Here is a 22987-nt window from a genome sequence, read left to right as displayed (position 1 = left end):
TTAAAACTAAGTCACAAAATCTCAGCTTTAAAAACACAATTTTAATAAAAATATTTTTGAAGATTTATAAAATATATGTAGTTGTACATATTTCTGATGCATCAGCTTAATTTTCCCTTTCCTGTTTTTGCTAAACTGAACTTTACCTCTTTACAAATCAGGGGAGAAGAAAGAGAGGACTTAGTGGCATTGCTTTCCTCACACCATGATGAATTTATTTTTAATATACTCCTTCAGTGAATCATTATACCCATCTAACAGCCTTTTTTCTTTCCTGAAATATTCTTTTGCCACACTCCAGCAAGTGTCTCTGTGGTACATGAGTGGCAGAGATCACAGAATCACAGAAGGGCTGAGTTTGGATGGGACCTCTGGAGGTCATCTGGTCCAGTCCCTCTGCCCAAGCAGGGCCACCTACAGCTGGTTGCCAAGGACTGTGTCCTGGTGACTTTTGAATATCTCCAAGGACAGAGATTTCATAACCTCTCTGAGAAATCTGCATCAATGCTCAGTCACCCCCACAGTGAAAATCTATTCCTTGGAGGAGAACCTCCTGTGTTTCAGTTTGTGCCCGTTATCTCCAGTCCAGTCACTGGGTGTGGATGGGAAGAGCCTGGCTTCATCCTCCTTGCACCCACCTTTCAGGTGTTTTTACACACTGGTAGGATTCTCCCATAGCTGCCTTTTCTCCATTCTAAATGGTCCCAGCTGTCTCAGCTTTCCTGCATAGGAGAGATGCTGTGCAGTTGGGTGTCCCCAGCATATACTGATGCTTGGCATTGTTTCTCTCTCAGAGGCAGGATTTTGCACTTTTCCTTGTTGAGACTTCATGAGGTTCTTGTCAGAACGTTTTTCCATCTTGTCCAGGTGTCCTGGGGCTTATCATCCACTCCTCCCAGTTCTGTGTAATCAGTACATTTGCATATGCTCTGCCACATCATCCAACTCAGATCTGTTATTCCTTTTCACTCTGTCCATTTCTGTGTTTCCTCATGTGTGACCACATGATGCTAACCAAATAAGTAGTGGTAGGAAAAGAGATGTCTTTTTTCCTGCCATTCCCCAAGTTCACAATGATTTTATGATAGATACCAAAATAGAGGAAGTATTTTGTGGTGTCAGCATGCTGATTGCCTCCTTTGCTATCAACAAAACGAGCAGGTTGACATCTGCATTGTTGTTGTGGCATGTGACATTTAGTTTCTGGGACTGGTAGAGATAAAGAATCCAGTCAAACAACATCACTGGGATGTCAGCAGTGCTGAGGCTGTTGGGAGGCAGAACAGTGGCATTCCTCCACATGGGTGACTTCACAAAAGTGTGGGAAGGGACATTTAGATGCAGAAAACATGAGATTCTGGGAGCTTTCTATAAATTCCTTCATCATGCAGCTATGTAAGTGTTTAAATCTGTGGGAAGTGTCTAAATTGCTTTTCTCACTTGAGTGAATTAGTGGCTTATATAAAACTTGACCAGTTAGCTTTCATGATTTCTTTTAGTTTCCTGAAAAAAAGGTCCTTTATTGTTACTTGTTGTCATTGTATGATCTGTTGTGCCTTTCATGGTTCAGGAAGTTTTCAAAGCTTTGATAAAGGTCCAGCCTTTGTCTTGAATACACATGCATAAATCTGTTTCTGGCAATTATTAGACTTTTAAAAGTAGTGAAAATGTTTGTTGCAAAACTCCCTGTAGCACTGATAGTTTTGGAAGCCCTCTTACAAGAGAAGTTGTTCTGATCCAAGTCATGCTTTCAGATCAATCCCAGATGGTGAATACTAGATGCTATTTGTTCTGCAAAGTCATCAGAAGAGACTTCTGATAAAGAGAAGTACCAGCACTGCTAGATTTCTTTTGGGAATTTCCAGGAGATGTATCCATGGTTGAATTTGAGGGAAGCCAGCAACAGTGTTATTCTTTTATAAAACTCTTTGTTGGTTATGAGGATAGAAGGTCTGAACTGACAGAGGGTCCTTCCTTTGTGTTTCCATCTTAGAGGGCCCCTGTGAATTCACTTACAACTGACTTGTATCTTTGTGAGCAGTCCACAGATCTGGATACTTAATGCTGACCATTTCCTTCCTTTCTGTTTTAGGGAGCAAGATGTTATTTTAATTGTGTAAAAATTGTTGTAGCTGAAATCCTCTTCTGCATATTTCAAGTCTTAACAGCAGATTACATATGGGTGAAGCTAATAAGATTCATCAAACAATATATATCAAAACTTTATATTTTATCAGAGAAATAATTAATTTTGCCATATGTATTTCTAGGTTTGGTTGACCCTGGCTGATCAATACTTACACAGTATAGCCATTGACTGGGACAAAACCATGCGTTTCACATTCAATGAAAGAAGTAATCCTGATGATGACTCTATGGGCATCCAGATAGTAAAGGTATCCAGCTAATTTGTAATTTCTTTTCTAATTTTTTAATGAAAAGTTGACATTTGGATTTGGATTTATTTTCATCTCTGAATTCTTTGCTAAAAAATTGTATCCTAATTCCCTTTGGCCCTCCAAAGTTTTTTATTTTCTGCCTGCTCTGGTCCTTTTGCACAAGTCTGGTTAGTGTGTTAGCTGGGAAAAAATGCTATTTCAGTGGGTTTTCTCCTTCATTGTTACTTTTATTTTTTCATTTTGAGAAAGTACTGGAGTTTAATGAAGACAAAGGAACATGAGTGAGATTTTTCCTTTTCTGTAAATAAATACAAATGTTTTCTGGGAGTAAAAGCATGTTTTAAAATAAAGAAAATGAGTATTTTTTCAGTTGTTTTACAGGAGTGAAACACATTTGTCTATTTGTATTTCTCAGCTGATTAATGTTTAATATTTCAAGCAGTCAGACATTTTGTACATTTTGCCTTTTATTTATAAATCACTTAAATTTCAAGGACACAGTTTCTGGCTTGTATGTTATCTACTAGTTCTTTTATAAAAACAGTTGCTCTTTTTTGTTCAGTTAAGCAGCTGTTATGTCTTGCCTGTTTGAAACCCAGAGATCTGTCAGTATCTTCTGTGGCAATGCCCTTATGAACATCTTTTAGGAGACTTGTTTACTTAAGAGCTTGCAGAAACTATTTCTTTTTGGTAAGCTAGAGGTTTGACAGATTAAAAAAGAAACATCATCAACTTTGGGAGTATGTATTGGGAGGGTGGAAGGAAGGAAAACTGGGACAGGCAAGAGAACTAATGGGGGACAAAAAATACATATCTTTTCTCTGCTTGTCTTATAATTTTTATTTTTATTTCTTTTTCCTTTAAAGGACCTTCACCGAACGGGCTGCAGTTCTTACTGTGGTCAGGAGGCAGAGCAGGATCGAGTGGTACTAAAACGTGTTTTGCTGGCTTATGCCAGGTGGAATAAATCTGTTGGCTACTGTCAAGGATTTAACATACTAGCTGCACTTATTCTGGAAGTAATGGAGGGCAATGAAGGGGATGCCCTGAAAGTGAGTGAAATTTTTTTTTCAGCGTTGAAGATTGCTTTTAGTTATACTAACTTTAGGACTTTAGAATAAACCAATGTTTACATTTTTGAGACAGCCTAAAAGAGCAGGACTCAAAAGAGTTAGCTGATTTATATCAGTGAAATTTTTTTTTTTTTTTTGAAAATAATAAATGGGACCACTGCTACTTATTGTAGGTTATCTTATCCCATAATCCAAAATCTGCTTGCAAACACCATAGGTAGGTGAAATATTAAAATTTCATTATCAGCATCTTAGGTGGCAGCTCCATGTGAGCAGTTAATAAATTGACTACATTTCAAAGCAAAACCACAAAATATTCAAAACAAAAGTAAGTCACTTTGAAGCTAATTTTTGGACTACAGTAGTCTTACAGTGTTTTGTTTTCTTAGATGGTTTTTATTGTAAATAAATGAAAGCTTAATGAAATTTATAATATGTTGGAAAATGGAAATGCAGTTCACTACAGGACCTGGTTTAAGGTTTGGCAAGATCTTGTGCAATTTCCTTAAATAAACTTGCTCATATGTGTCAGTTGGGACCTAATTAGTAAAAGATGGCTGTGACTCTTCAGATATTGAGCTGTTTGTATTGTCGTACACAATTATTTAAATATGGTAAATATTTTAATTCACTCAGAACTCCTAAAATATAAAGCTTGTGGCAGGAGAGTCTAGCTAGCTGGTATTTAATCCTTCATTTTAGACAACTGCCTCAGTATTTTTAACTGTAATTTATCACATTTTATTTTGATCTTACACTGTCCAAAAGGTTTCCAAACACAACGTGGTAGCATAGGAAATACAATTGCCCAAGGTTTAAGAAGTCCAAGTTGACAATAAGAACTGTATGCATCCTTATGTGTTCTCTGTTATTATGAGTTGTGTCAGACTCCCTGTATGGAGGAAACAATGGAATGGAGCCAGACTGCCCCAGGGAGGTAAAGCACTGAAGGCTGTTTGCACCAAAACTGGTCTTACCTAGCAAAAATAAGAATGGAAAATAAAGTCTTTTCTTTTCCAAGCTTTATAGTGTGTGTGCTTTGCAGGGTTGGAATTTTCCCAGAAGATAGAAGGAAGAGGGGAAGGGCAGAAAAAGGAACAGGGTGGGTGGGAGGAAATAAGAATTTGATATTAGCATGTGATGGTTTTGTTGTAGTTACTGCCACCCAAAGCAAGCAATGAGTGAACAGCTACAGAAGCCTGTAAAGGTGCCCTCAGGACTGTAGTTGTGGGGTAGAGGTTTTTGTAGAGCCTGTATTGGGATTGTATTGGGTTATTGTAGAGTCTGGGAGTTAAGGGAGCAAGAGCATTCTCAGATCTTGCCAGTCAAGTCCCATGTCTGGAGAGGACATTATAAGCAAAAGTTCTGTGTCTGGGAACATCTCCCAGGGGCTAGGAAACAACAGGTATTACTGATGCCAAGGGGCTTTAACAGCACAGGACTCAACATGGTAGCTTCAGAGAATACTCAGCCAGTGATCCTTTAATGTTCACTAGTTAAGGTAAGCATTAAGTTAAATCCCTGGAATTGCCTCAAAGTTAGCCTAGAAATTATGGTAAGTGAGAAAATCCCAACTCACATGTGTAGAAACTGTAAAAGTCTCATAGATACTGAAACTCAAAAATAAATTTCTTGCATGTTATTGTGTGGAAGTGCTACAGAATCAAATAATAAAAATTAATATATAGAGATGTGTTACAAAGAAAGCATCTATTGTGAACTTGTAAATACATGAAGTGCTTTTTAAAAAAAGTCTTCTCAAGCAATTCACTTGTTGGTGAAACAGAATGAACTTTAGTGTTGGGAAAGATTTCTGTTCTTCTCTGTGCTCTTATGTATCAGACATCAGTGAGGTAATACTACTCAGTGGGAAGGGAACAAAGGCCTTTATTTATAGAAGGGTGTCTTTTACATGGGGGTTTATATCTTATGTCATAATGAATTAATGACAACACAAATACCATAGTTGTAAGTTAATGTTGCTATATTGAATTACTCTTCCATTGGTTGAAATATATCTGAACAAAATAAAGCATATTTTTACAAGATAGTGAGGTGACCCACTATTCAGCAAAGGTTAAGTAATGCATCTGACAAAATACGAGGCTGTCATGTAGAAGCTGTTGATTTGCCTGTGTTGGCCCCTGATCCACATGCTTTAAAACATGGAGCATAAGACTGCTATTGCTGAAAAAATATTCCAAGGACAAATGACAGTATGTGGTCACAAGCAGCTGGGAAAGAAAAGAAAGCAGCAGGACTATGTCCAATGGTGCTCTTGGTAGGCCTGTGTCTGAGAAGTTATTTCTGTGGGCATCTTATGAAAAAAGAGGGATTGGAATGAGGATAGTCTCCTGTATATAAAGGCGCAATGCTTTTCTTGAGAATTAAGGTCTTTATGAAAGGATAAGGATGCTCATATGAGAGAAATGGAGATGAGATGCAGATGGGATGACTGTGTGCAGGCTCTCTGCATGTGGTTGATAGAGGACCATAGAGATTGTAAAAGATCCTGAAGTGAAGGTCAGTGTCTTCTGTTAGGCTGTGATAAACATTAGCTTCTGCATATTTTTTGTTGCATTTGTTCATTCCCAAAAGTTTGACAGTATCCTTTAATCCATTACCATCCATGTAGTCGAGCTACCTCACTTGAAACAGATGTCTGCTTAAAATGTCTCATGCTGCTTAATTTAGCACCTTTTAAAGTGACAAGATGGAGTGCAGCACATGGTAACACATCACAGTAAAATGTATGGAGAATCTCTTTTTAAAGAACAGTACCTTGGATTTTGGAGAGGGAAAGTAGGGGATTTGCAAGATTAGTCTTCTAGTTGTGGCGTTAACCAGAGAAGGGATAGTGAGACTCTCTAGCAGTGAACAATCTCATAAACAGTTCCAACATCAGAACTGTGGCATTGATTTCAGTCATGGATTTCAGTAATTTCAAGGTTCATAAATTCTGGGCAGTTTCAAGAGGCCTTTGCATCTTGAATACTTTTGGATGCCTAGGGTACCTGAAGATGCTCAAAGTGATATTTTCTCCCCATATAACTGGAGGTGCCATAAGCATGTGTTGCCACTGGCTCCAATTCACTGTTTAGTGAAGAGAGAAATTTTATTTTTCTGTTATACCTAGAAAATAATTGGACTGCAAGTCCCACATGATAGTCTTTCATTTTGCCCACAGATCATGATTTACCTAATTGATAAGGTGCTTCCTGATAGCTACTTTGTCAATAATCTCCGTGCACTATCTGTTGATATGGCTGTTTTCCGAGATCTTTTACGAATGAAACTTCCTGAACTGTCCCAGCACTTAGACACCCTGCAAAGAGCTGCTAACAGAGAAAGTGGAGGTATGTTCAACAGAAAACACTGTTAAACTCTGTCTTGCTGTTATTTCATCTGAGCACTGATTTAAAAATACAGTGTTTTAAGGGTTTACATGAGTTTATTGCTTAGAATATGTATTTTAAATTGTTAAGATGAAATATGATGGTTTCCATTATTGATAAGATTAACATAAATAGGTGGCATTTCCAGGAAAAAACAAATGGAATAATTTGCTCCCACCATTAACTGCAAACAGAATTGGGTTGACAAGAATATACAAAGCATGTAGTGACAACACTAACACACAGCTTAGTACAAGGGCTACCTTGGAAAGGTAATTTCTTGCCTTAGCTCAAGATAGGTATCCTCCTACTGGTCCATGGAGTTGCAGGCTCATATAGGTATTCTAGGAAGAGTTACAATGTGAGAGCCGGGGGGGGCTGGTTAGTATTTCTTCACCTGGATCCTTACACACACACAGGTGCAAAACTCAGAAGTACATTTTGGGTTGCTACCTGAAAACTGGTTTTGCACTGTGAATTTCTTTTTTTTTTTTTTTTGTGGCATAGCATTCTATTTATTTGGCAATGTTCTGGAGAGGGTAGGAGGTGGTTTTTTTTGGTTGTTTTGTTTCTTTTTCAGTTGAGAAGCTAAGTGTGCACTGAGTTCCAGAAAAGATCTGCTACTATGTTCCATGTGTCTATGCCCAAACTCTAAAAAACAAAGAAATGGTATCAAGGAAATATTTGCTGTTTGAAGGTGTTTTCACAGGCTGGCCTCTCTAGTCATGGCCTTCAGTGCATCAGTTGCTACTGGGATGCACAAAGTGTTCTTTGGGAATAACAAAAAAGTAAAACTTTAGATTTTCAGGCTGGAATGCTACATTTTGTTTGAAACTTAGCAAGTACACCAGGATATTAAAATAATAGATATGACTTTACAGAGACAGTCACCTTCACCTTATCACCATGCAGATAAAGCCTTATGCAATCAGTTGGTGAAACAATGCAGCATTTTGTGGGGTAGTTGGTGGTTTTGTTTTTGTTTCTTTTTATTTTGATAGAAGTTTTTATTTTATGTGGCTTTGGGGAAGGATAAACAATCTTTCTGATATAAGGAAAAATATGTGTGGGGATGTATTCCAGGGGTTATAGTCCAAAGCCAAATGTGCTGCTTAATTTTTGCAGTGCAGCAGAACAGAAGGTGACTATATAATTTTTCCATTGTTCTTCTCAGCTTATCTTTGGACAGCTGCAGGTTAAGTTTTGAGCAATAACAGAGACACTGGAATGTCTGGTAGATTTTATTAAGCAGTTTGTACTCCTTGTAAAATAATAGTAAGTTGCAGTTACATCAAATAACTTGTTCTTTGCTTGTTTTTTTTTTTTTTTTTTTTTTTTTTTTAACTCCAGGAGGCTATGAACCCCCACTTACAAATGTCTTCACAATGCAGTGGTTTCTAACACTGTTTGCCACCTGTCTGCCTAACCATACAGTTCTGAAGATCTGGGATTCAATATTCTTTGAAGGCTCTGAAATTATACTGAGAGTAGCTTTGGCTATCTGGGCAAAGCTAGGAGAGTAAGTGGTCATTTTAATCTGATTTTTCTTTTCAGTATGAGCCATGTTTAACTTTTGTTTTCCTTAAGATGTTCTTGATTCTAAACAAGACACAATCTTTCAGGAGAATGATTGTTTTGAAAAAGCTGCAAAAAGGAACTTTATGTTTCTTAAAAATACATGGTTCTGACATCATGTCAGAATGGGTATGATAATTAATTGACCCTTTTTTGCAGAAAATGTCTCCAGTTGTTACAGTTGTCTGTTCATATTGTCTTTGTGCTGTGCTAAAATGTTGGACTTTCCTGAACATAAGCCTCTGAAAGAATTAGTAAATACTCTGTGTAAAGACGCACACAGAGATTTGAGGATGACCAAATTTAGCTGGATACCTGAAAGTGAGGATGTTGATTCCCTTAGTTTCACTTAGAGAGACTTAAGCATTTGAGCCCACTGGCTTTTCCCAGTACAAGAATTGAGTGTTACTAAGGGGATGACCCTGTGGTACTCGAGTCTTTTTTCGTAAAGCCCAAAGATTAATTTTCCTGAAATTCTCTGCTTTTAAGCACATTTGAGCCAAGGTTCTATTACAGTTCTTTATAGCCTTGTAAACTCACCATATGGCCAGACCAGAAGAGATGGTTAGTTCTTTAAACTCCTCTGTTGTCAAAGCAAATATTTGAGTTCCAAAGAGTTTACAGTGCTCCCAGAGAAATGAGTTTTGTCACTGGCTTCAGTGGGAGGTGTGAGCTCTGACAGGTCAAGCAGATGTTAGTTCAGCTGGAAACATTTTTCAGCTGGCATCAGCAGCTGCAACGATTTTTTCTTGTATGCCTATTAAAACTCATCTTCCTTTTTTCTCTGGAATTGAACCACTGGGATTTATGTTCAGTTATGTCCTTGGAGGTTTCATTTCCTTTTTTCTTTCTGAATAAATTAGCACTGCAGGCCGGTAGCATTGTACGAGGATTTGTTTAGTACGTTTAAGATTTAATCTGAAGAATAATAATTAGAATAATAATTTCCTGAGAGCTTTTTTATATTCAGTTCATTAATGAAACTTGCATTAATCATTTGCATTAGGATTGAGCTGTATGTAGTCACAGAGTGTCTTAGATGAAACATTCTTCCAGTGGATCACTGTGCACTTAAAAGCTGTAGTTGTGAATGTTACAACTCATATCACAATGAAAAGGAAGTTACTACTTTGAAGATTTTACCATAAAACTTAAATAAAAATTAAACATATTTTTAAAAATTGAAAAGGGCAGAATCAAGAAATATATAAGAATATGTCTAAGAGAACAAGCTGATCACACTGCACATCTTATAACTGTTGTTTGTGGGGAATGGGAGAAGGTCTGGTAAAATATTGGGCATTGCTTATGCTGGGAGAAGATTGGGATGTTTTTGTTTCTTTGTCCAACATTAGCACTAGAACAGAGGGGTTTAAAGAGGTGGGGCCTGAAATTGTGTTTGTAGTTCTCATGATCTTTGTGCTTCTCAAGCTTCCTTCTTGAAATGAAAATAGGGTGAGAAGTGCATTTTTAAAATGTGTGTGGCTCAATCATAGTTCTATTTTGAGGGAGGCTAAAGGAAGGGGGAAGTTAAATATAGGTGCCATGGAGAAAGCAGTATGAGGAGATCATGAGAGACTGAAGGTATCAGGGCAGGTAAGCCATAAGTTTGTGATAATCATTGTTTTACCCAAATTATGTTAAGATTTCATAGGAGTTTCATAGCTCAATGGTTGTTAATGCACAGATGCCGAAGATCAAGGGAAGCTGCTGTTTCTATTGCTGAGGAAAAAAGGCAGTGTATTTTTTTTTCATCATTCCAGCTTCTGTGTTTTGGAGGAGAGGCTACAATATGTAGCCATCAATGCACTTCCTTGAGATAAAAGTAAAACAAATTTTTCACTTTACAGGAGAGATGTTTAGCAGCTGACCATAATGTATGTAGAACACCAACTCACAAAAGCATATCACTTATATTTGTCTTCCTCTAAACACTCTGTTTTTTTGGCCATTGGTGCTTGGTGAGGAATGAGTGATGAGGCAGTCAAGAAGTCTTTATGCTCCCATTTTGAGCTGATGAGAGAACTCCCTTGTACTAGTAAGAGGCAAAATTTATTGATTCTTGTGCTGTAGAAGTGGAAGGGGCAGAGGGAATAGCCTGTTTGGAGATGCATGAATCTGTTATCATGAGGAGTCTGGACAGGAAGCTGTAGGCAGTATGTCTTTTTACTGCTGCAGCTTTCCCAATGTTGTGTGCAGTTTTATTATTTGGAAGTCTAGGCAGAATTGCAAATAAAAGTTAAGCTCTCTAATAGAAATGCATATTTTGTGATTTGTTTTGAACATGTAGAATCATATGTAAAATAAAAACATGTATTTTGATGTAGGCAGATTGAGTGTTGTGAAACAGCAGATGAGTTTTACAGTACTATGGGCAAGCTGACCCAGGAGATGCTTGAAGACAGTCTGATTGACAGCAATGAACTTATGCAGGTGAGTAATTGTCCAATAATCTTTTTGTGTTATCTGTTTGATTTCTTCATGTCTTGATTTCTAACAAATGGCATTTTTATTCAGATACTGCAGAAACCTAAATTGTCCCAAGAATAAAAGTTTCAGATAACTGGGTTGAGCTAGCATGTCAATGAAACAAGAGATGACATGCAGTTAGAGCTAGAATCTTATCTTATATATTAAATGTAGAGAACCACTAGGCTTCATTTAATAAAAATTGATTTTATAATGTCAGCTTAGAGTCTTTTGTGATATAATGCTCAATTTGATTTACTCAAGTGAGTAGAATCTTTTAGTAGTCACCATTTTTTGGGTTTTCTTTTGCCTTATTTTCATGTTTTCGTCAGTTTTTTATTACATTTTCATTCTGCAGACACTGTAGGAAATAAGAGGTTATGAAGTGAGAAGTGTATAAAAAGTCCTTCATGATTTAAAAAAAAGCAACCCACCATGAACAGTGAGCAGTGTACTGTAAACAAAGGCATTTGTAGATAATTGCAGAGCCTGAATTCTTAAAGCATATGCCATTGTATGAGCACAAAGACCCACATTGTTCTGGGAAAGGAAAGGGCCTTTAGTATAGCAGATACAATTAATTTTTTTAGTTACACTTATTCTTGTGATATTTTTAAGGTGTTGTCTATTTAGATGCTTTATAAGGACTTTGTTCTACAGTTCTGTAACCTTCCTTTTGATGAGTTAGAGCACAGTGATTAAATGGGTGCAAGTACAGAGAGCATAATTCACCTGAAACTTTGTACTTGACTTAGAGGAAGGAAAAAAATCAGCTACATAAGTTTAATAACAGTTGTTAGCAGGTGACTTCCATTACCTATTGTTGGAAGACTATGTTAAAATACACTATTTTCAGTTTTATTATATTGGTCATTGTTATTTTGTCTGATGAGGAAGCTCTAGGAATGGGAGAAGTGAATGTTGTGGCTTTGTTTTGCTTCAAAAATGGAAATGCAGCTGGTCAAAGATACTCACATCTTTTTTTAAAATGTGTTCAGGTTCCTCACAATATACTTCAGATAGTGAGGATGTGTAAGGAGGGCAGCACAAGCTGACATCTTCTCATTGTGTTTCAGTTCCTGGTCTCCAGTGTGGTACAAAATCAAGATGTGGCATTTGTGAATAAGAATAATTTTGGGAAAGCTGAGGTCATCTTTTGTGACTCTGTGGAATCTTTCTTTGCTGCTGTGTGTAGTAGAAAAGAAGGCATGGGTAACTTACTAGTTGAAGGGCTGGAAGGATTATTTTTTCTTTTACTCTTGCAATTACAAATACTAGCAAATTAGCAATTTTTTATGCTTCAGCAACAAATGAGAATTTGGCACAATACATAGTGTTCATAGTGTTCGTATGTATTTTGTGGCACTAACAAGAGTGTTAAGGTAGGATGACAGTGCCACTGATGTGGAGAATGTGGCAGGTTTAAGTTCTGTGTCCTCTCAGTTGAAGAAACCACAATATAGTTTGCATAGCTTTCTTGAAGTCAAAGGCAGGCACTGGCAATGTAGCCATCTCTGAGGTCTCCACTCTTTACCCTAAGTGGAAAGAATAAAGAGCTACAAGAGTTTACCATCAGGGCATGTAAGTGCTAACATGTATCTGGTTGGAGAAAAAAAATAATACGAACCATTGCATTAATGAAAAGATACAGACTGCTTGAATATGCAGGTTTTTAAATTGCTTTAAGCTTTTTCAGAGAAGTCATCCAGAGATGCTTTGTTTTCAAATTTTTTTTCTTTTCCTCTAATAAAAATCAGAATGATGAATTTTCATCTAATACTTTTTAAAAGATGGCTCAAGGATTATATCCTACTGTGGAGAAAGGATTAATGTCCCACTCTGCCTTTCCTACACATTTCAGTAGAGCTCGCTGGTGGCAATCATCTCACTTCTTTTTAGAATTGCATAACACTTATATTTGCATCTAAACTACTTGTCCAGGCTCACTTAAGCCAGAGTAACAGGCACTTCTCAACCATTGGAAAACAAATTGTTCTCCAAGAGCCTTGTTTCTTTTGGGAGTTAGAGGGGGGAGGTACAACTGATCCTTCAAGGGAAGTGTTGACAGAGCAGATGTCTCAAGTAGAGCAGGGGACTCATGTCCTCATTCTCTCCACCAGCATGTATAGTTGCTGCAGTTTATCCCTCCCATATAGGCAGGCAGTACCTATAGTTAGTATGGGGGCCTTAAAGCTTTTGCAATTTGGCTCTTGTGTGGCAAAAGTTCTTAATTTTTAAGTTTTACTGAGAAGAGTGTAGAGGCATTGGAGGAGCAAGCCAGCCTACAGTTTCTTCTTTTTTCAGATTGAACAGTTTGGGTGAATAAAGGGTAAGTGCTCTACACATCAGATTCTTGACTGGGTATATATTGATTCCAAAATGGAGACAGAAGGCTGTACATCAGGTGTCTGCAGATATTCTAAACAGAGTGTGCTAAACTTGGTCTGTGCTTTCATGCCTTGTCAGAAAGTGAGCATTTTGATAAGCAGCTATACTAATTCAGTTTGGACACCCAGAAACATTGCAGCACAGAGGAGATGAAAAGCCAGCTGGAGGAGAGGCATCCCTTTGTCTTTACTAGAACTGAGGGGAACAGGGATTAGTCCTTCTGTGGTACTATGGCATTTTGGACAATCCCCCTAGGCAGTTACCCTGATTTGATGGTATTCACTGTTAGCTTTCTACTTGAGTAGCATTTTGTCTGTTTTCTTTTGGGTTTGTTTTTGCTTTTTGCTTTGTTTTCTTACTCAAAGTGAAAAGAAAGAAGAGCCTTAAGCCAGTGAGAGGCAGCTATGGAGATAAGTGTGTTTGATAAATTGTCTGCAAAATGGCTTACCCTGTTTGGAAGCCACAGTCCATCATCTCCCATATGGTGTTCTGCTGAGGCTGTAGACAGCTTTGCATTTTTAGAGTAAGGCAAAGGATTGTCAAATGATTTAAGGTGAGAATAGAGGGATTTTGTCCTTGTCTGTTTTCTTGTTCCCAGGATCTGTCCCTTACTTAAATAAGATACTAAGTTTGGCTGCATCATGCTTTTGTGTGTAGGCTATTTCCCCCTGGGACAGTTCCCCAGAATTAACCAAATAGCATCCAAGGATGTGTAAAAACCAGAAGAATGCTTTGACTGAATTGTCTCTGGGAGGATATCAGAGGTGTTGGTTGACAGTATTTTTTTTTAATTTCCTGTGGAACTTGCACTGGCATAAAATTTGTTTTGTGGATCTCTTAGCCAAGTGGTATGCAAGGCCTGCAATTATAGTCTGATAACAATAGTTAAGATAGAAATATGTATACTTAGGAAAGAAATTCTAGATGTGGAAGAGACACAGACTGGAGACAGGCAAAAGCTAAAAGTATAATCTGAAACAGTAGGCGCAAAGAGTAAATGGAGGAATTGGAGTCGACTGTTTCACTTAAAGGGTAACTAGCATATGGAACAAGTTACCTGAGAAGGACATTAACATAAAAAGTAGAAGTAAATTCCAGACAAACCTCTGGAGAGAGTTGAAACATATGGTGAAAAAAAAAACCAACCCTAACAGGAAAGTATGGTAGAGATCAAACAAGCAGGCAGACGTGTTGGGCTGGAGGTAGGTCTTTCTCCAGATCATAAAATTCCTTTGTCTGGTAGACTGGTGGGAAATCACTGTTCAGGCCCTAGAAAATGTTTTTCTTTCACAGTAGCATTGTAGTTTAATGGAGTAGCAAAACTTCAGTTCATACTCTGGGTTTTTGAAGGCATTGTCCTTTCCTTAGAGTCTGTGCATGGCTTGAACTGTAAAAGCATTCTCACACAGAAGCCTGTTGAGGTGCACTATTGCCCTGTCTCTGATTCAGACAGGGGTGTCCTTCCTGCTCCTCAGTCCTTACATCATTGCCATTAACAAAACCTTTTTTCTTCCTTATGTCAGGAAATATCTAGTACTGAATTCATGTTTGCAATTATCCTTAGTGTATTTAGCATGAAAAAGGCATGGTTCAAGAATGGATTATGTAGAAGCTGTTCAGAATTTCCTTTCATCTTAAATGAGGTCATTTGCCTTCTGATGAAAATGCCACTGACTTAATAGCACAGGAAAAAATATGTAAGTGAAGATTTACTGTCATAGCTAATGAGAAAATTGTATGTTACTGTCTTTCAAAAGATACTCAGTTTTTAGGATGTGGAAAGGCTTTAATATTTCAGAGAAACTATAGGAAATTATATTTTGGTTTTATTTTTTTACTCTGACATTGAGACTCCAAATGAATTATTTGGCAGATATTTGAAAGTTCTGAATAGTGAACAAAATCAAAGAAAAAAAGGCAACTGAAGTATGTAAGAACAAATCAGCAGTGATGTTGCAATGAATATGATGTATCTTTACACCAGGTTGGCTGGTGACTTACAGCAAAAATAATGCTGGAAGGAAATGCATTTGCAACTATGTATCTTTTAAAACTCTGAATATTAACATAAAGAAAATCTATTAGCATTTTTATGACCTTCTTTTAGAAAAACAACTATCTTTACCCCACCAAACCCCACCTTTAGCCTCAAAACCAAGCTGAGTTGGTTGAAACTGAGGGAAGAAAACTTGGATAATGTTGGATCCTTCCTCTTTAGCCATGATTTTTGTACTGGCATGATTTCTTTCAGACAATCTCTTGAGCTTCTCAGGTAAAAAAATGAATCAGCTACCAGTCCATATCAATGAGGATCTATCTAGTGCTATCTAGTGCCTTCCTATCTATGCTAGTGCTAATACTTTGTTGAATACTTGAGCAAAAACTTAGGTCTTCCAGAAAGATCCCCAAATCCTAAAGGATGCATTAATGTAAGTGAAATCATAGTTGGAGGAGGATTTCCAGTGTGCTGGCAAGAAGGGGTTAACAATAATTATCAAATGAGTATAGGAGTTGTAAAGGATCCTACAGCTCATGTTATCACTTCCTTTTTTTTAACTCAACTATGTAGTTTTCTAGTGAGATAGTCTTTATTTTTCTTACAGGAAACTGAATCATAAAACTAGGCCATTTTCTTATAGCATTTGAATGTGGAAGAATGTGCAGCCTTTAATCCTGCAAGACTGTGAAAGTGTGTTAATGGAAAAATCTTTTGAGAGACTGTTAATTAAAGCAAAAGTTTTTAAAGTTGCCTTTCTTTTTCCCCCTAGACTGTTTACACCATGGCTCAGTTTCCTTTCCCACAACTAGCAGAATTAAGGGAGAAATACACATACAATATTACTCCTTTCCCTGCAGCAGTAAAATCAGCTTCATTTTCAGGGTAAGTTTGAAATGTACTGCTTATGGTGTATAGAGTTATGGTTTATCCTCTGCAGATGGTGAGAAGGCAGGTGGATCCTCCCTTGCATGCTTCTAAAAAAGATAAAAATGCTTGGTAATGTTCACATTTAAGAATGTATCTTCCTTACTTCTCTTATGTTCTCTTTTGACAGAAGGTTGGGCAGAACCAGAGACAGTGATGAAGAGAATGACTTGGATGATGAAGACTCAATTGCTAATGCAATTGGTTGTCTTGGACCATTAAGTGGGTTTTTGGCACCAGAGCTCCAAAAATACCAAAAACAGATGAAAGGTAAAAGTGACTATTTAAATTTTGGAAAACACAGTTAAATCTATATGACCTGGCAGAAATTGTCTGCAGCTCTGTTTGTGAAAGCTGCAATGGAAAGTGTGTTTTCTATGCACATGGAGGTTACAGCAATACCAAATGACTTGCTTTGTGCTCCATGAAGATGTCATCAAAGCCAGGTTGGAAGGCTGGGGGTGTACACTAAATGATGGTGTGAGTTAAGGATTTGGCTACAGTAATGGTTAACAAAACAACCCCATAGTGGTGCCCACACACACAAAAAAAATAAATATATGTGAAAAAAGTCCATCCTAAATCCATGCATATTTCTGAGACAGCTGTTAGGTAGCCAGCATTTTCTGAAGGGTGTACCTTTATTAAATGATCTTGGTCTTTATAAACATATGCATGGCTAATATTGAAACCTGTCAGCAGTGAGCGAATTCTGCAGGTGATTTCACTGCCCTTTTGGCCAAACCTTCAGATTGTTGTGTGTTTTTGATATAGTCACATTTTTTAAAAAATTGGTATGGTTTTGGGTGTTCTGTAAACATGTCACTATTTTTCAAATACTTCCACACTGAAATAAAATTTCTTGACAGAATTGTATGAACACCAGTGCAAATTCTCTATGAGCAGTACAAAATGCTGATCCATACAATAACAGCAAAGAACATTTGTTAACTTGCAGCAGCCTTTATGAAAATGGTACTGGATTAACAGTGATTTCACAGTATCTTGGAAGAGGCCATTTTTATTTATCACCAATTCCCCGCCACCTTGCCCTCAAAATAACCCCAGACTGATGTAGCAGTTGCTGTTCACACTTCATCATTCTTGTGTCTTGGTTTTGCTGAGACCTGTAAGCTGCAATTTTCCTCTTGATTGCTGTGGTGTTTTGTTTTTCCCTTCCTGAGGGACTCTCTACCTGCTGCTTCACACTAGCACATAGTCAGAACATCAAACTGCTGTTGCAAACTAAGCCAAAGACAAATAAACATTCCTTGAAAATTAATTGTCCCCCTGACCCTGGAGTGCCAGGTTGGTGCATCAGAGACAGCTGTGAAAATAAATGGTCCTGGTGCTGTTGTTCTGCAGCTGTTGATTAGAGACACACTCAAGTTGTCTGATCCTCAGCTGCTATATGCCTATCCCTTTTGTTGCTACTAGCAGCCTTCTCCCTGTGGTGCTCTGTTGCTGCATCTTGCTGGTAACACCAGGTTAGTTGTTTAGTCTCATGCCTGCTTGACTGTAATGTATTTTATAACTTGTATTGGCCTCTACGACAACCGAGTATCTTTAATAATCTGTTATTGAATTTCTTCAGTGATGGCTTCATGTACTTTTTGGATATTTGAAGAACTGTGCTTGTAACTGCACTGCCATGTTAGTTGACTTTTGTACTCATTAACCTCCCATCAAACCCTTGCTATTCTTAAGCAGTAGTGCTGTTTGTAATATTTCTTATTGTAAATAGCACAGCTTAGTTAAATATACATATTATAATAAATTTTAAATTAAAAACTACATTTAAATAGATGATAGGAATCAGACACCAACTTCCCTTGGAAATAATCTACAGAAGTACAGGTACATTTCTTGAGTATGCCAGTTTACTCCTCTCCTTTACTTTATTCCATCCTTCTACAGATCAGAATGAAGAGCAAAGTCTTGGTTCCAGTAACATTGCAGAATTGAGTCCAGGAGCAATAGACTCTTGCAGAAGTGACTATCACACTGCTTTTAACAGCATGATGATGGAGCGTATGACCACTGATATTAATGCACTGAAAAAGCAATATTCCAGGATAAAGAAGAAGCAGCAACAGCAGGTTCACCATGTGTATATCAGAGCAGGTAACACATCAAAACATGCTTCATTTCATGATTTATTACAAACTAACTTTGTCAGCAAATGACATTCTTTTACATTTAACCAAATAGACAAAATAAGACAGACTGATGGGATATATAGAATTGGTAGTAAAGTGGGTACTACTTCACTACTTCTTGGAAACAGAAAACAAGAAGGTGATATTTTTTCTTCTTTTGTCAGGATCTGAAGATGATGACCCTGGGGTTTTCTTAGGTCCCAGGGACCAACTAAACAATGGTATTTAAAAGTGGCTTTGCTATCTGGGTGCATTGTGTTGATCTCTCTGATTAAAAACTTAAAGTCTTTGGCATTCTTGGAATTGACATATTGATGCACTGGAAAAAGTGAATGCAAAGATGAGGATGCTTCAGATCATGTGGCAGGTAGATTCCTAGCTGTTCTGTATTATGCAAACTCCTCTAAATTCACCTGGGCATGGCAAATGATGCAGCTGAAGGAACTGGCTTAGATATACCATTGTGGCTGGCAGTTTCCCTAGCCATAATGATACTGTTGTAAGGACTGAGCTGGACATCAGTCCTTTATTTAACAACCCATGTTATGGGGTCTGTCTCCCTAATTGTCAGACTCAGCAGTGCTGGGGTTGGCATGAGATGCACAGCTGAAGGTTTTACAGGGTGTACAAGCTGAACACAGCCCACCACACTCATTCCTCCCTGCTTACGTGTCATCTAAGTTCATCATTGAACCATGCAAATGGGTCACTGTGGAGAATTTTTATTTCTCTTCTAGATTTTCTACACCTGTGCTAGCAGGAGCATTGGAATACATGGAGCTGCAATTTTTTATTTACATGATTTAGAAGGATTTAAAAAAAAAAATTAGTGAAGTGTTTGCACTGAACAAAGGCTGTAGGCAGTGGAAACAGTGCGAACAGTAAAATGTTGATTTCCAAGGATGCCAATTGCTACCTTCCAAACACAAATCTTTCTAATCTTACTAATCATGATACAGGGCTGGGTTTGTCATTTAATCAAACTATCATCTAATCACTAATTCTGAGTCTACTCCTCTGGCTTAATAAGGTGTGGTTTTATGCATTAAAGTACTTTAATTATTTTTCCATTTTCCAGTCACGCAAGCCTCATGGAGAGGCTTATGTGACTGACCTCATATGGAAACTCAATTGCCTCTTGCTGTTGGAAGAGAAATGAAGGAGGGGGAAGTATCAGAAGCCAACACTATTGTTAAACTATCAGTTTTAGTGCAGTTCAAAAAATTAAGATTTTCTTAATGATTTATTTTCATGGTGTTCTTGGCTCAGGACTTACCCACAGGTGCAAAGCAGTGAGGGAGGGCAAAAAATCCTTATATAGAAGGTGCTGCTTTGTGTTCAACTCTTAAGACATAAGGGAAATTCAGCGATGATTTTTAAGTTTGGGTTGTTTTTTTATAAAATTCACTCTGCCCTACAAACCATTGCCATACCTCTAGAAAGGTCAAATTTGGTGGTAGATCCTTAGACCATTAATTTGCTTTGTCCTTTAACAATACTGTGTTTCTTTTAAATGCTTTCTTTCAGACAAGGGGCCAGTTACCAGTCTCCTCCCTTCTCAGGTAAACCATTCCCCAGTGATAAACCACCTCCTTTTAGGGAAGAAGATGAAATTGAATAACAAGTCTCTCAAAAATGCTGTTATTCACATCCCAAGCCATGCTCCAGGGAAGATGTCTCCCATTCCCCAAGAAGATCTTAAAACAAAACTGAACTCTCCGTGGCGCACTCATATACGAGTTCATCGGAAGAACATTGCCAGGGCCAAAGGCCAGCTGGGCTACGGGGATACCGTGGGACTGATAGATGAGCAGAGTGAGAGCTATAAAACAAATAGTCCTGGTGCAAAGGAGGAGACTTGCAAACATTCTGACTTTGGAGAAAGAGAAGGAGGTGGTTTGGATGACAGGACTACTCAGAAAGCTGACCAGCAGTCATCTGAACCAGACTCTACGGACAGCAGTACAAACGTGTCCGTGGTTCAGCTAAAACTGGAGGCACTGGAACTCACCTCAGATACCCAAACTGATGTGGAGCCAACATCCCATCAGTCCAGCCAGCCACGTTTATCTGAGTCTTCCACTTCATCCAGAGACAGTGGAAACCTGGCTAAATCACCCCAGCCTGGGAGCACAAAGCCACAAGTCTTCAATCCTTTTCCCAGTGTCAAGCCTCTTCGAAAATCAGCTACAGCCAGGAATTTAGGGCTGTATGGCCCCACTGAAAGAACACCAACTGTACACTTCCCACAAATGAGCAGAAGTTTCAATAAATCTGCCAGTGGCAACAGTGGGACCAGGAAACGATGATGTGCTACCTGATACTATTTCTGACAGCAACAAAAGAATTTGTATTGCCTTTTTTTTTTTAAAGTGTGCATGTGTATGTGTGTCCCAAAGCATTTCTAATAGCAATTAAGTAACAGGGACAAAAGTGGTTATCAGATATATAAATATGTGTCTTTGAAAACTGTACTTCTGTATTATGGATAGATTAGTGAAGATGCACTCTGGCACCCTCTTGTTAATTCTGATGGTCCTGTGTAAAATAAATATTAATTTGCAATGTGAGGCATACTGTTTCTTAAAGTCTAACTCAGACATTCAATCACCAGCTGCCTTTAACCCCTCAGCCCTCCATGGCTGCCTCCTGTCTTTCTGAGCTTGAAGGACAAATTGTCCAATGCAGCAGACAGGTGTAACAGTTTTTGTGACTGTTAAGCAGTTTCCCCATCTGACCTCATCATCATACTCTGGGAGTAGCTGGAGAAGTTGCAACTAACAGAAGCACAAGCAGCCCTAGCAATCAAAAATGTCACTTTGTGACATCTGGCTTCACATGTTCTCAAGCAGCATTTTGTGCTTCTCTTCCCACAGCAATTCTCTGCTGATACTATTTTTAATATAAACATAAACATTGGGCATGAGAAAAGCAGATATAAGTCCATCCACAACACAAGTTTTCTCCTCTGTTACATGTGTACATAGATACATTTATGTTACTGCTGGAGAGTTGCAGCACTGTAAAATTAGGAATTAGGTACAACTATTTGTATAGTTGTATGATTATTACTCTGATGCATCTTGGCTTCAATGGATTTAAAGCTATTATCTAGATTAGACTTGTAGTTAAATAATATTTGCCAGCTTAGCAGTAGGTAAAATATATGAATGTTCCAAAGTAGTTTAGGGGTTTAAATTCTATAAATAGAGTGATTAGATACTTAAGAGTGCCACTTCCCATTAAAAGCCAACACATCAGCCACTATATTAGTGGGATGTGCCTTTGGGCTTCCATGTCTTGGTTTCTCTTTGGTGTGAAATAAACTGAGTATTTATTTCTAAATCAAAAACCAGAGCTGATAAATGCTGTAAGACAAGTATTTATAAATATATATATATATATAAGAGAGGCAGAGAAACAGCAGAGATCATTCAGCTTCAGGATTGCAAAATCAAGTACTCAAACTCCAAGAAATTCAGGTTGCTCTTAAATCATTGCAGCTGTCAAATGCCATGTACTGACAATGGTTCATTACCTTGATTCCAAGTTTCCTGTGGCATGAAAGAGCCAATATTTTAAACTGCAGTAATGATGAATCAGCACCATTGTATGTAATATCTTACTTGGTTTTAAAAATTATTTGTTAAATTTTCAAATTGATATAGTCTATTAATGTATTCCATAACGTATAGTATGTGACATCAGTTTTGCTATATACCATAACTTATAAGCTGTACATTATACTCTGTTCATTGTTGTGGTAACAGTTTTGTTCTGCTGTTGTTTCATATAAGTGTATGATTAAAATAATATACAAGTATGAACACTATAATATAAAACAAATGTAGATCAGATCTTGCCCCTGCCTTATTTCCAGGCTATAGTAGTATTGTCACTGATGATTACTTACAGCACTAAGTAAATTTAAAATAATGTAGAATGTAGTCACTGAATGATGGACTGTATGTGAATTGTTTTTGCACTGAATTAGAAGAAATGGACTTCTCAAAAATTCTCCTGTGAATCATCATCCCCAGTTTTTCTTAGCTTCAGTGTATCATGCGACTGTATGCTGAACCCATACAAATAAAAGGACTGTCAGTCTGTGAAACCTGCTGAAATGGTCCAAGTATGTGCATGAATTTTCAACATTTTATGAAGTAAGCAGTGGGAAATCAGTAAATTATGCATGGATATAGGTCTGGGGAAGGAACAACACATTCTAATGATTCAGCATTTTGATCTCCGCAGGCAGCAATTGAGAGAAAAAGGAAAACCCAGAGTGAATAATAAATTACAAGTGTGCACTCAGGTCTTGGACTGTTAGGATTGAGGTAGCTACTCAGTGCATTAGTTTGATGATGCTTGCTGCAGGAAATTTTCTTAAAGTACTGCTTGTTGAGAAAATAGGATGTCATTGTAGCTACCCCAAAGGCACATTTCTGTACCTCAAAGGACATTCACCCTCTATCTGAAATACAGTTGAAACACACAGCAAAAGCAACTTCAGTGCTTAGTACTGAGACAGAGCATTAGGATGAGGTCCAGAGAACCAGGGAACTCCAGAGAAGTTTCCCATTATTTTTCCCTAAAGAATCTTTTG

At 37.7% G+C, this 22987-nt stretch overlaps 1 protein-coding gene across 4 annotated transcripts in view; it reads left to right on the top strand.

Annotated features, from left to right (window-relative positions):
• The window catches only part of TBC1D30 (TBC1 domain family member 30), a 52093-nt gene extending 29596 nt beyond the window's left edge, over positions 1 to 22497 (top strand). For 2 of the 4 annotated variants that reach the window (XM_079303931.1, XM_079303929.1), the window contains 10 exons: positions 2271 to 2396; positions 3266 to 3451; positions 6660 to 6828; positions 8218 to 8386; positions 10770 to 10875; positions 16068 to 16180; positions 16353 to 16492; positions 18140 to 18346; positions 18546 to 18602; positions 19909 to 22497. In XM_079303931.1, coding sequence (XP_079160057.1) covers positions 2271 to 2396; positions 3266 to 3451; positions 6660 to 6828; positions 8218 to 8386; positions 10770 to 10875; positions 16068 to 16180; positions 16353 to 16492; positions 18140 to 18346; positions 18546 to 18602; positions 19909 to 20690 — 2055 coding nt within the window. In that variant the 3' untranslated portion in view covers positions 20691 to 22497. The remainder of the gene's footprint in view (positions 1 to 2270; positions 2397 to 3265; positions 3452 to 6659; positions 6829 to 8217; positions 8387 to 10769; positions 10876 to 16067; positions 16181 to 16352; positions 16493 to 18139; positions 18347 to 18545; positions 18603 to 19908) is intronic. The other 2 variants (XM_079303928.1, XM_079303930.1) reach the window with 1 other exon arrangement.
• The last annotated feature ends 490 nt before the right edge of the window (positions 22498 to 22987 follow it).

Source organism: Erithacus rubecula, assembly GCF_903797595.1.
Source record: "Erithacus rubecula genome assembly, chromosome: 4".
Taxonomy (NCBI): domain Eukaryota; kingdom Metazoa; phylum Chordata; class Aves; order Passeriformes; family Muscicapidae; genus Erithacus; species Erithacus rubecula.
Note: the sequence above shows the minus strand (reverse complement) of the source record. Positions and strands in the feature narration are given on the sequence as shown.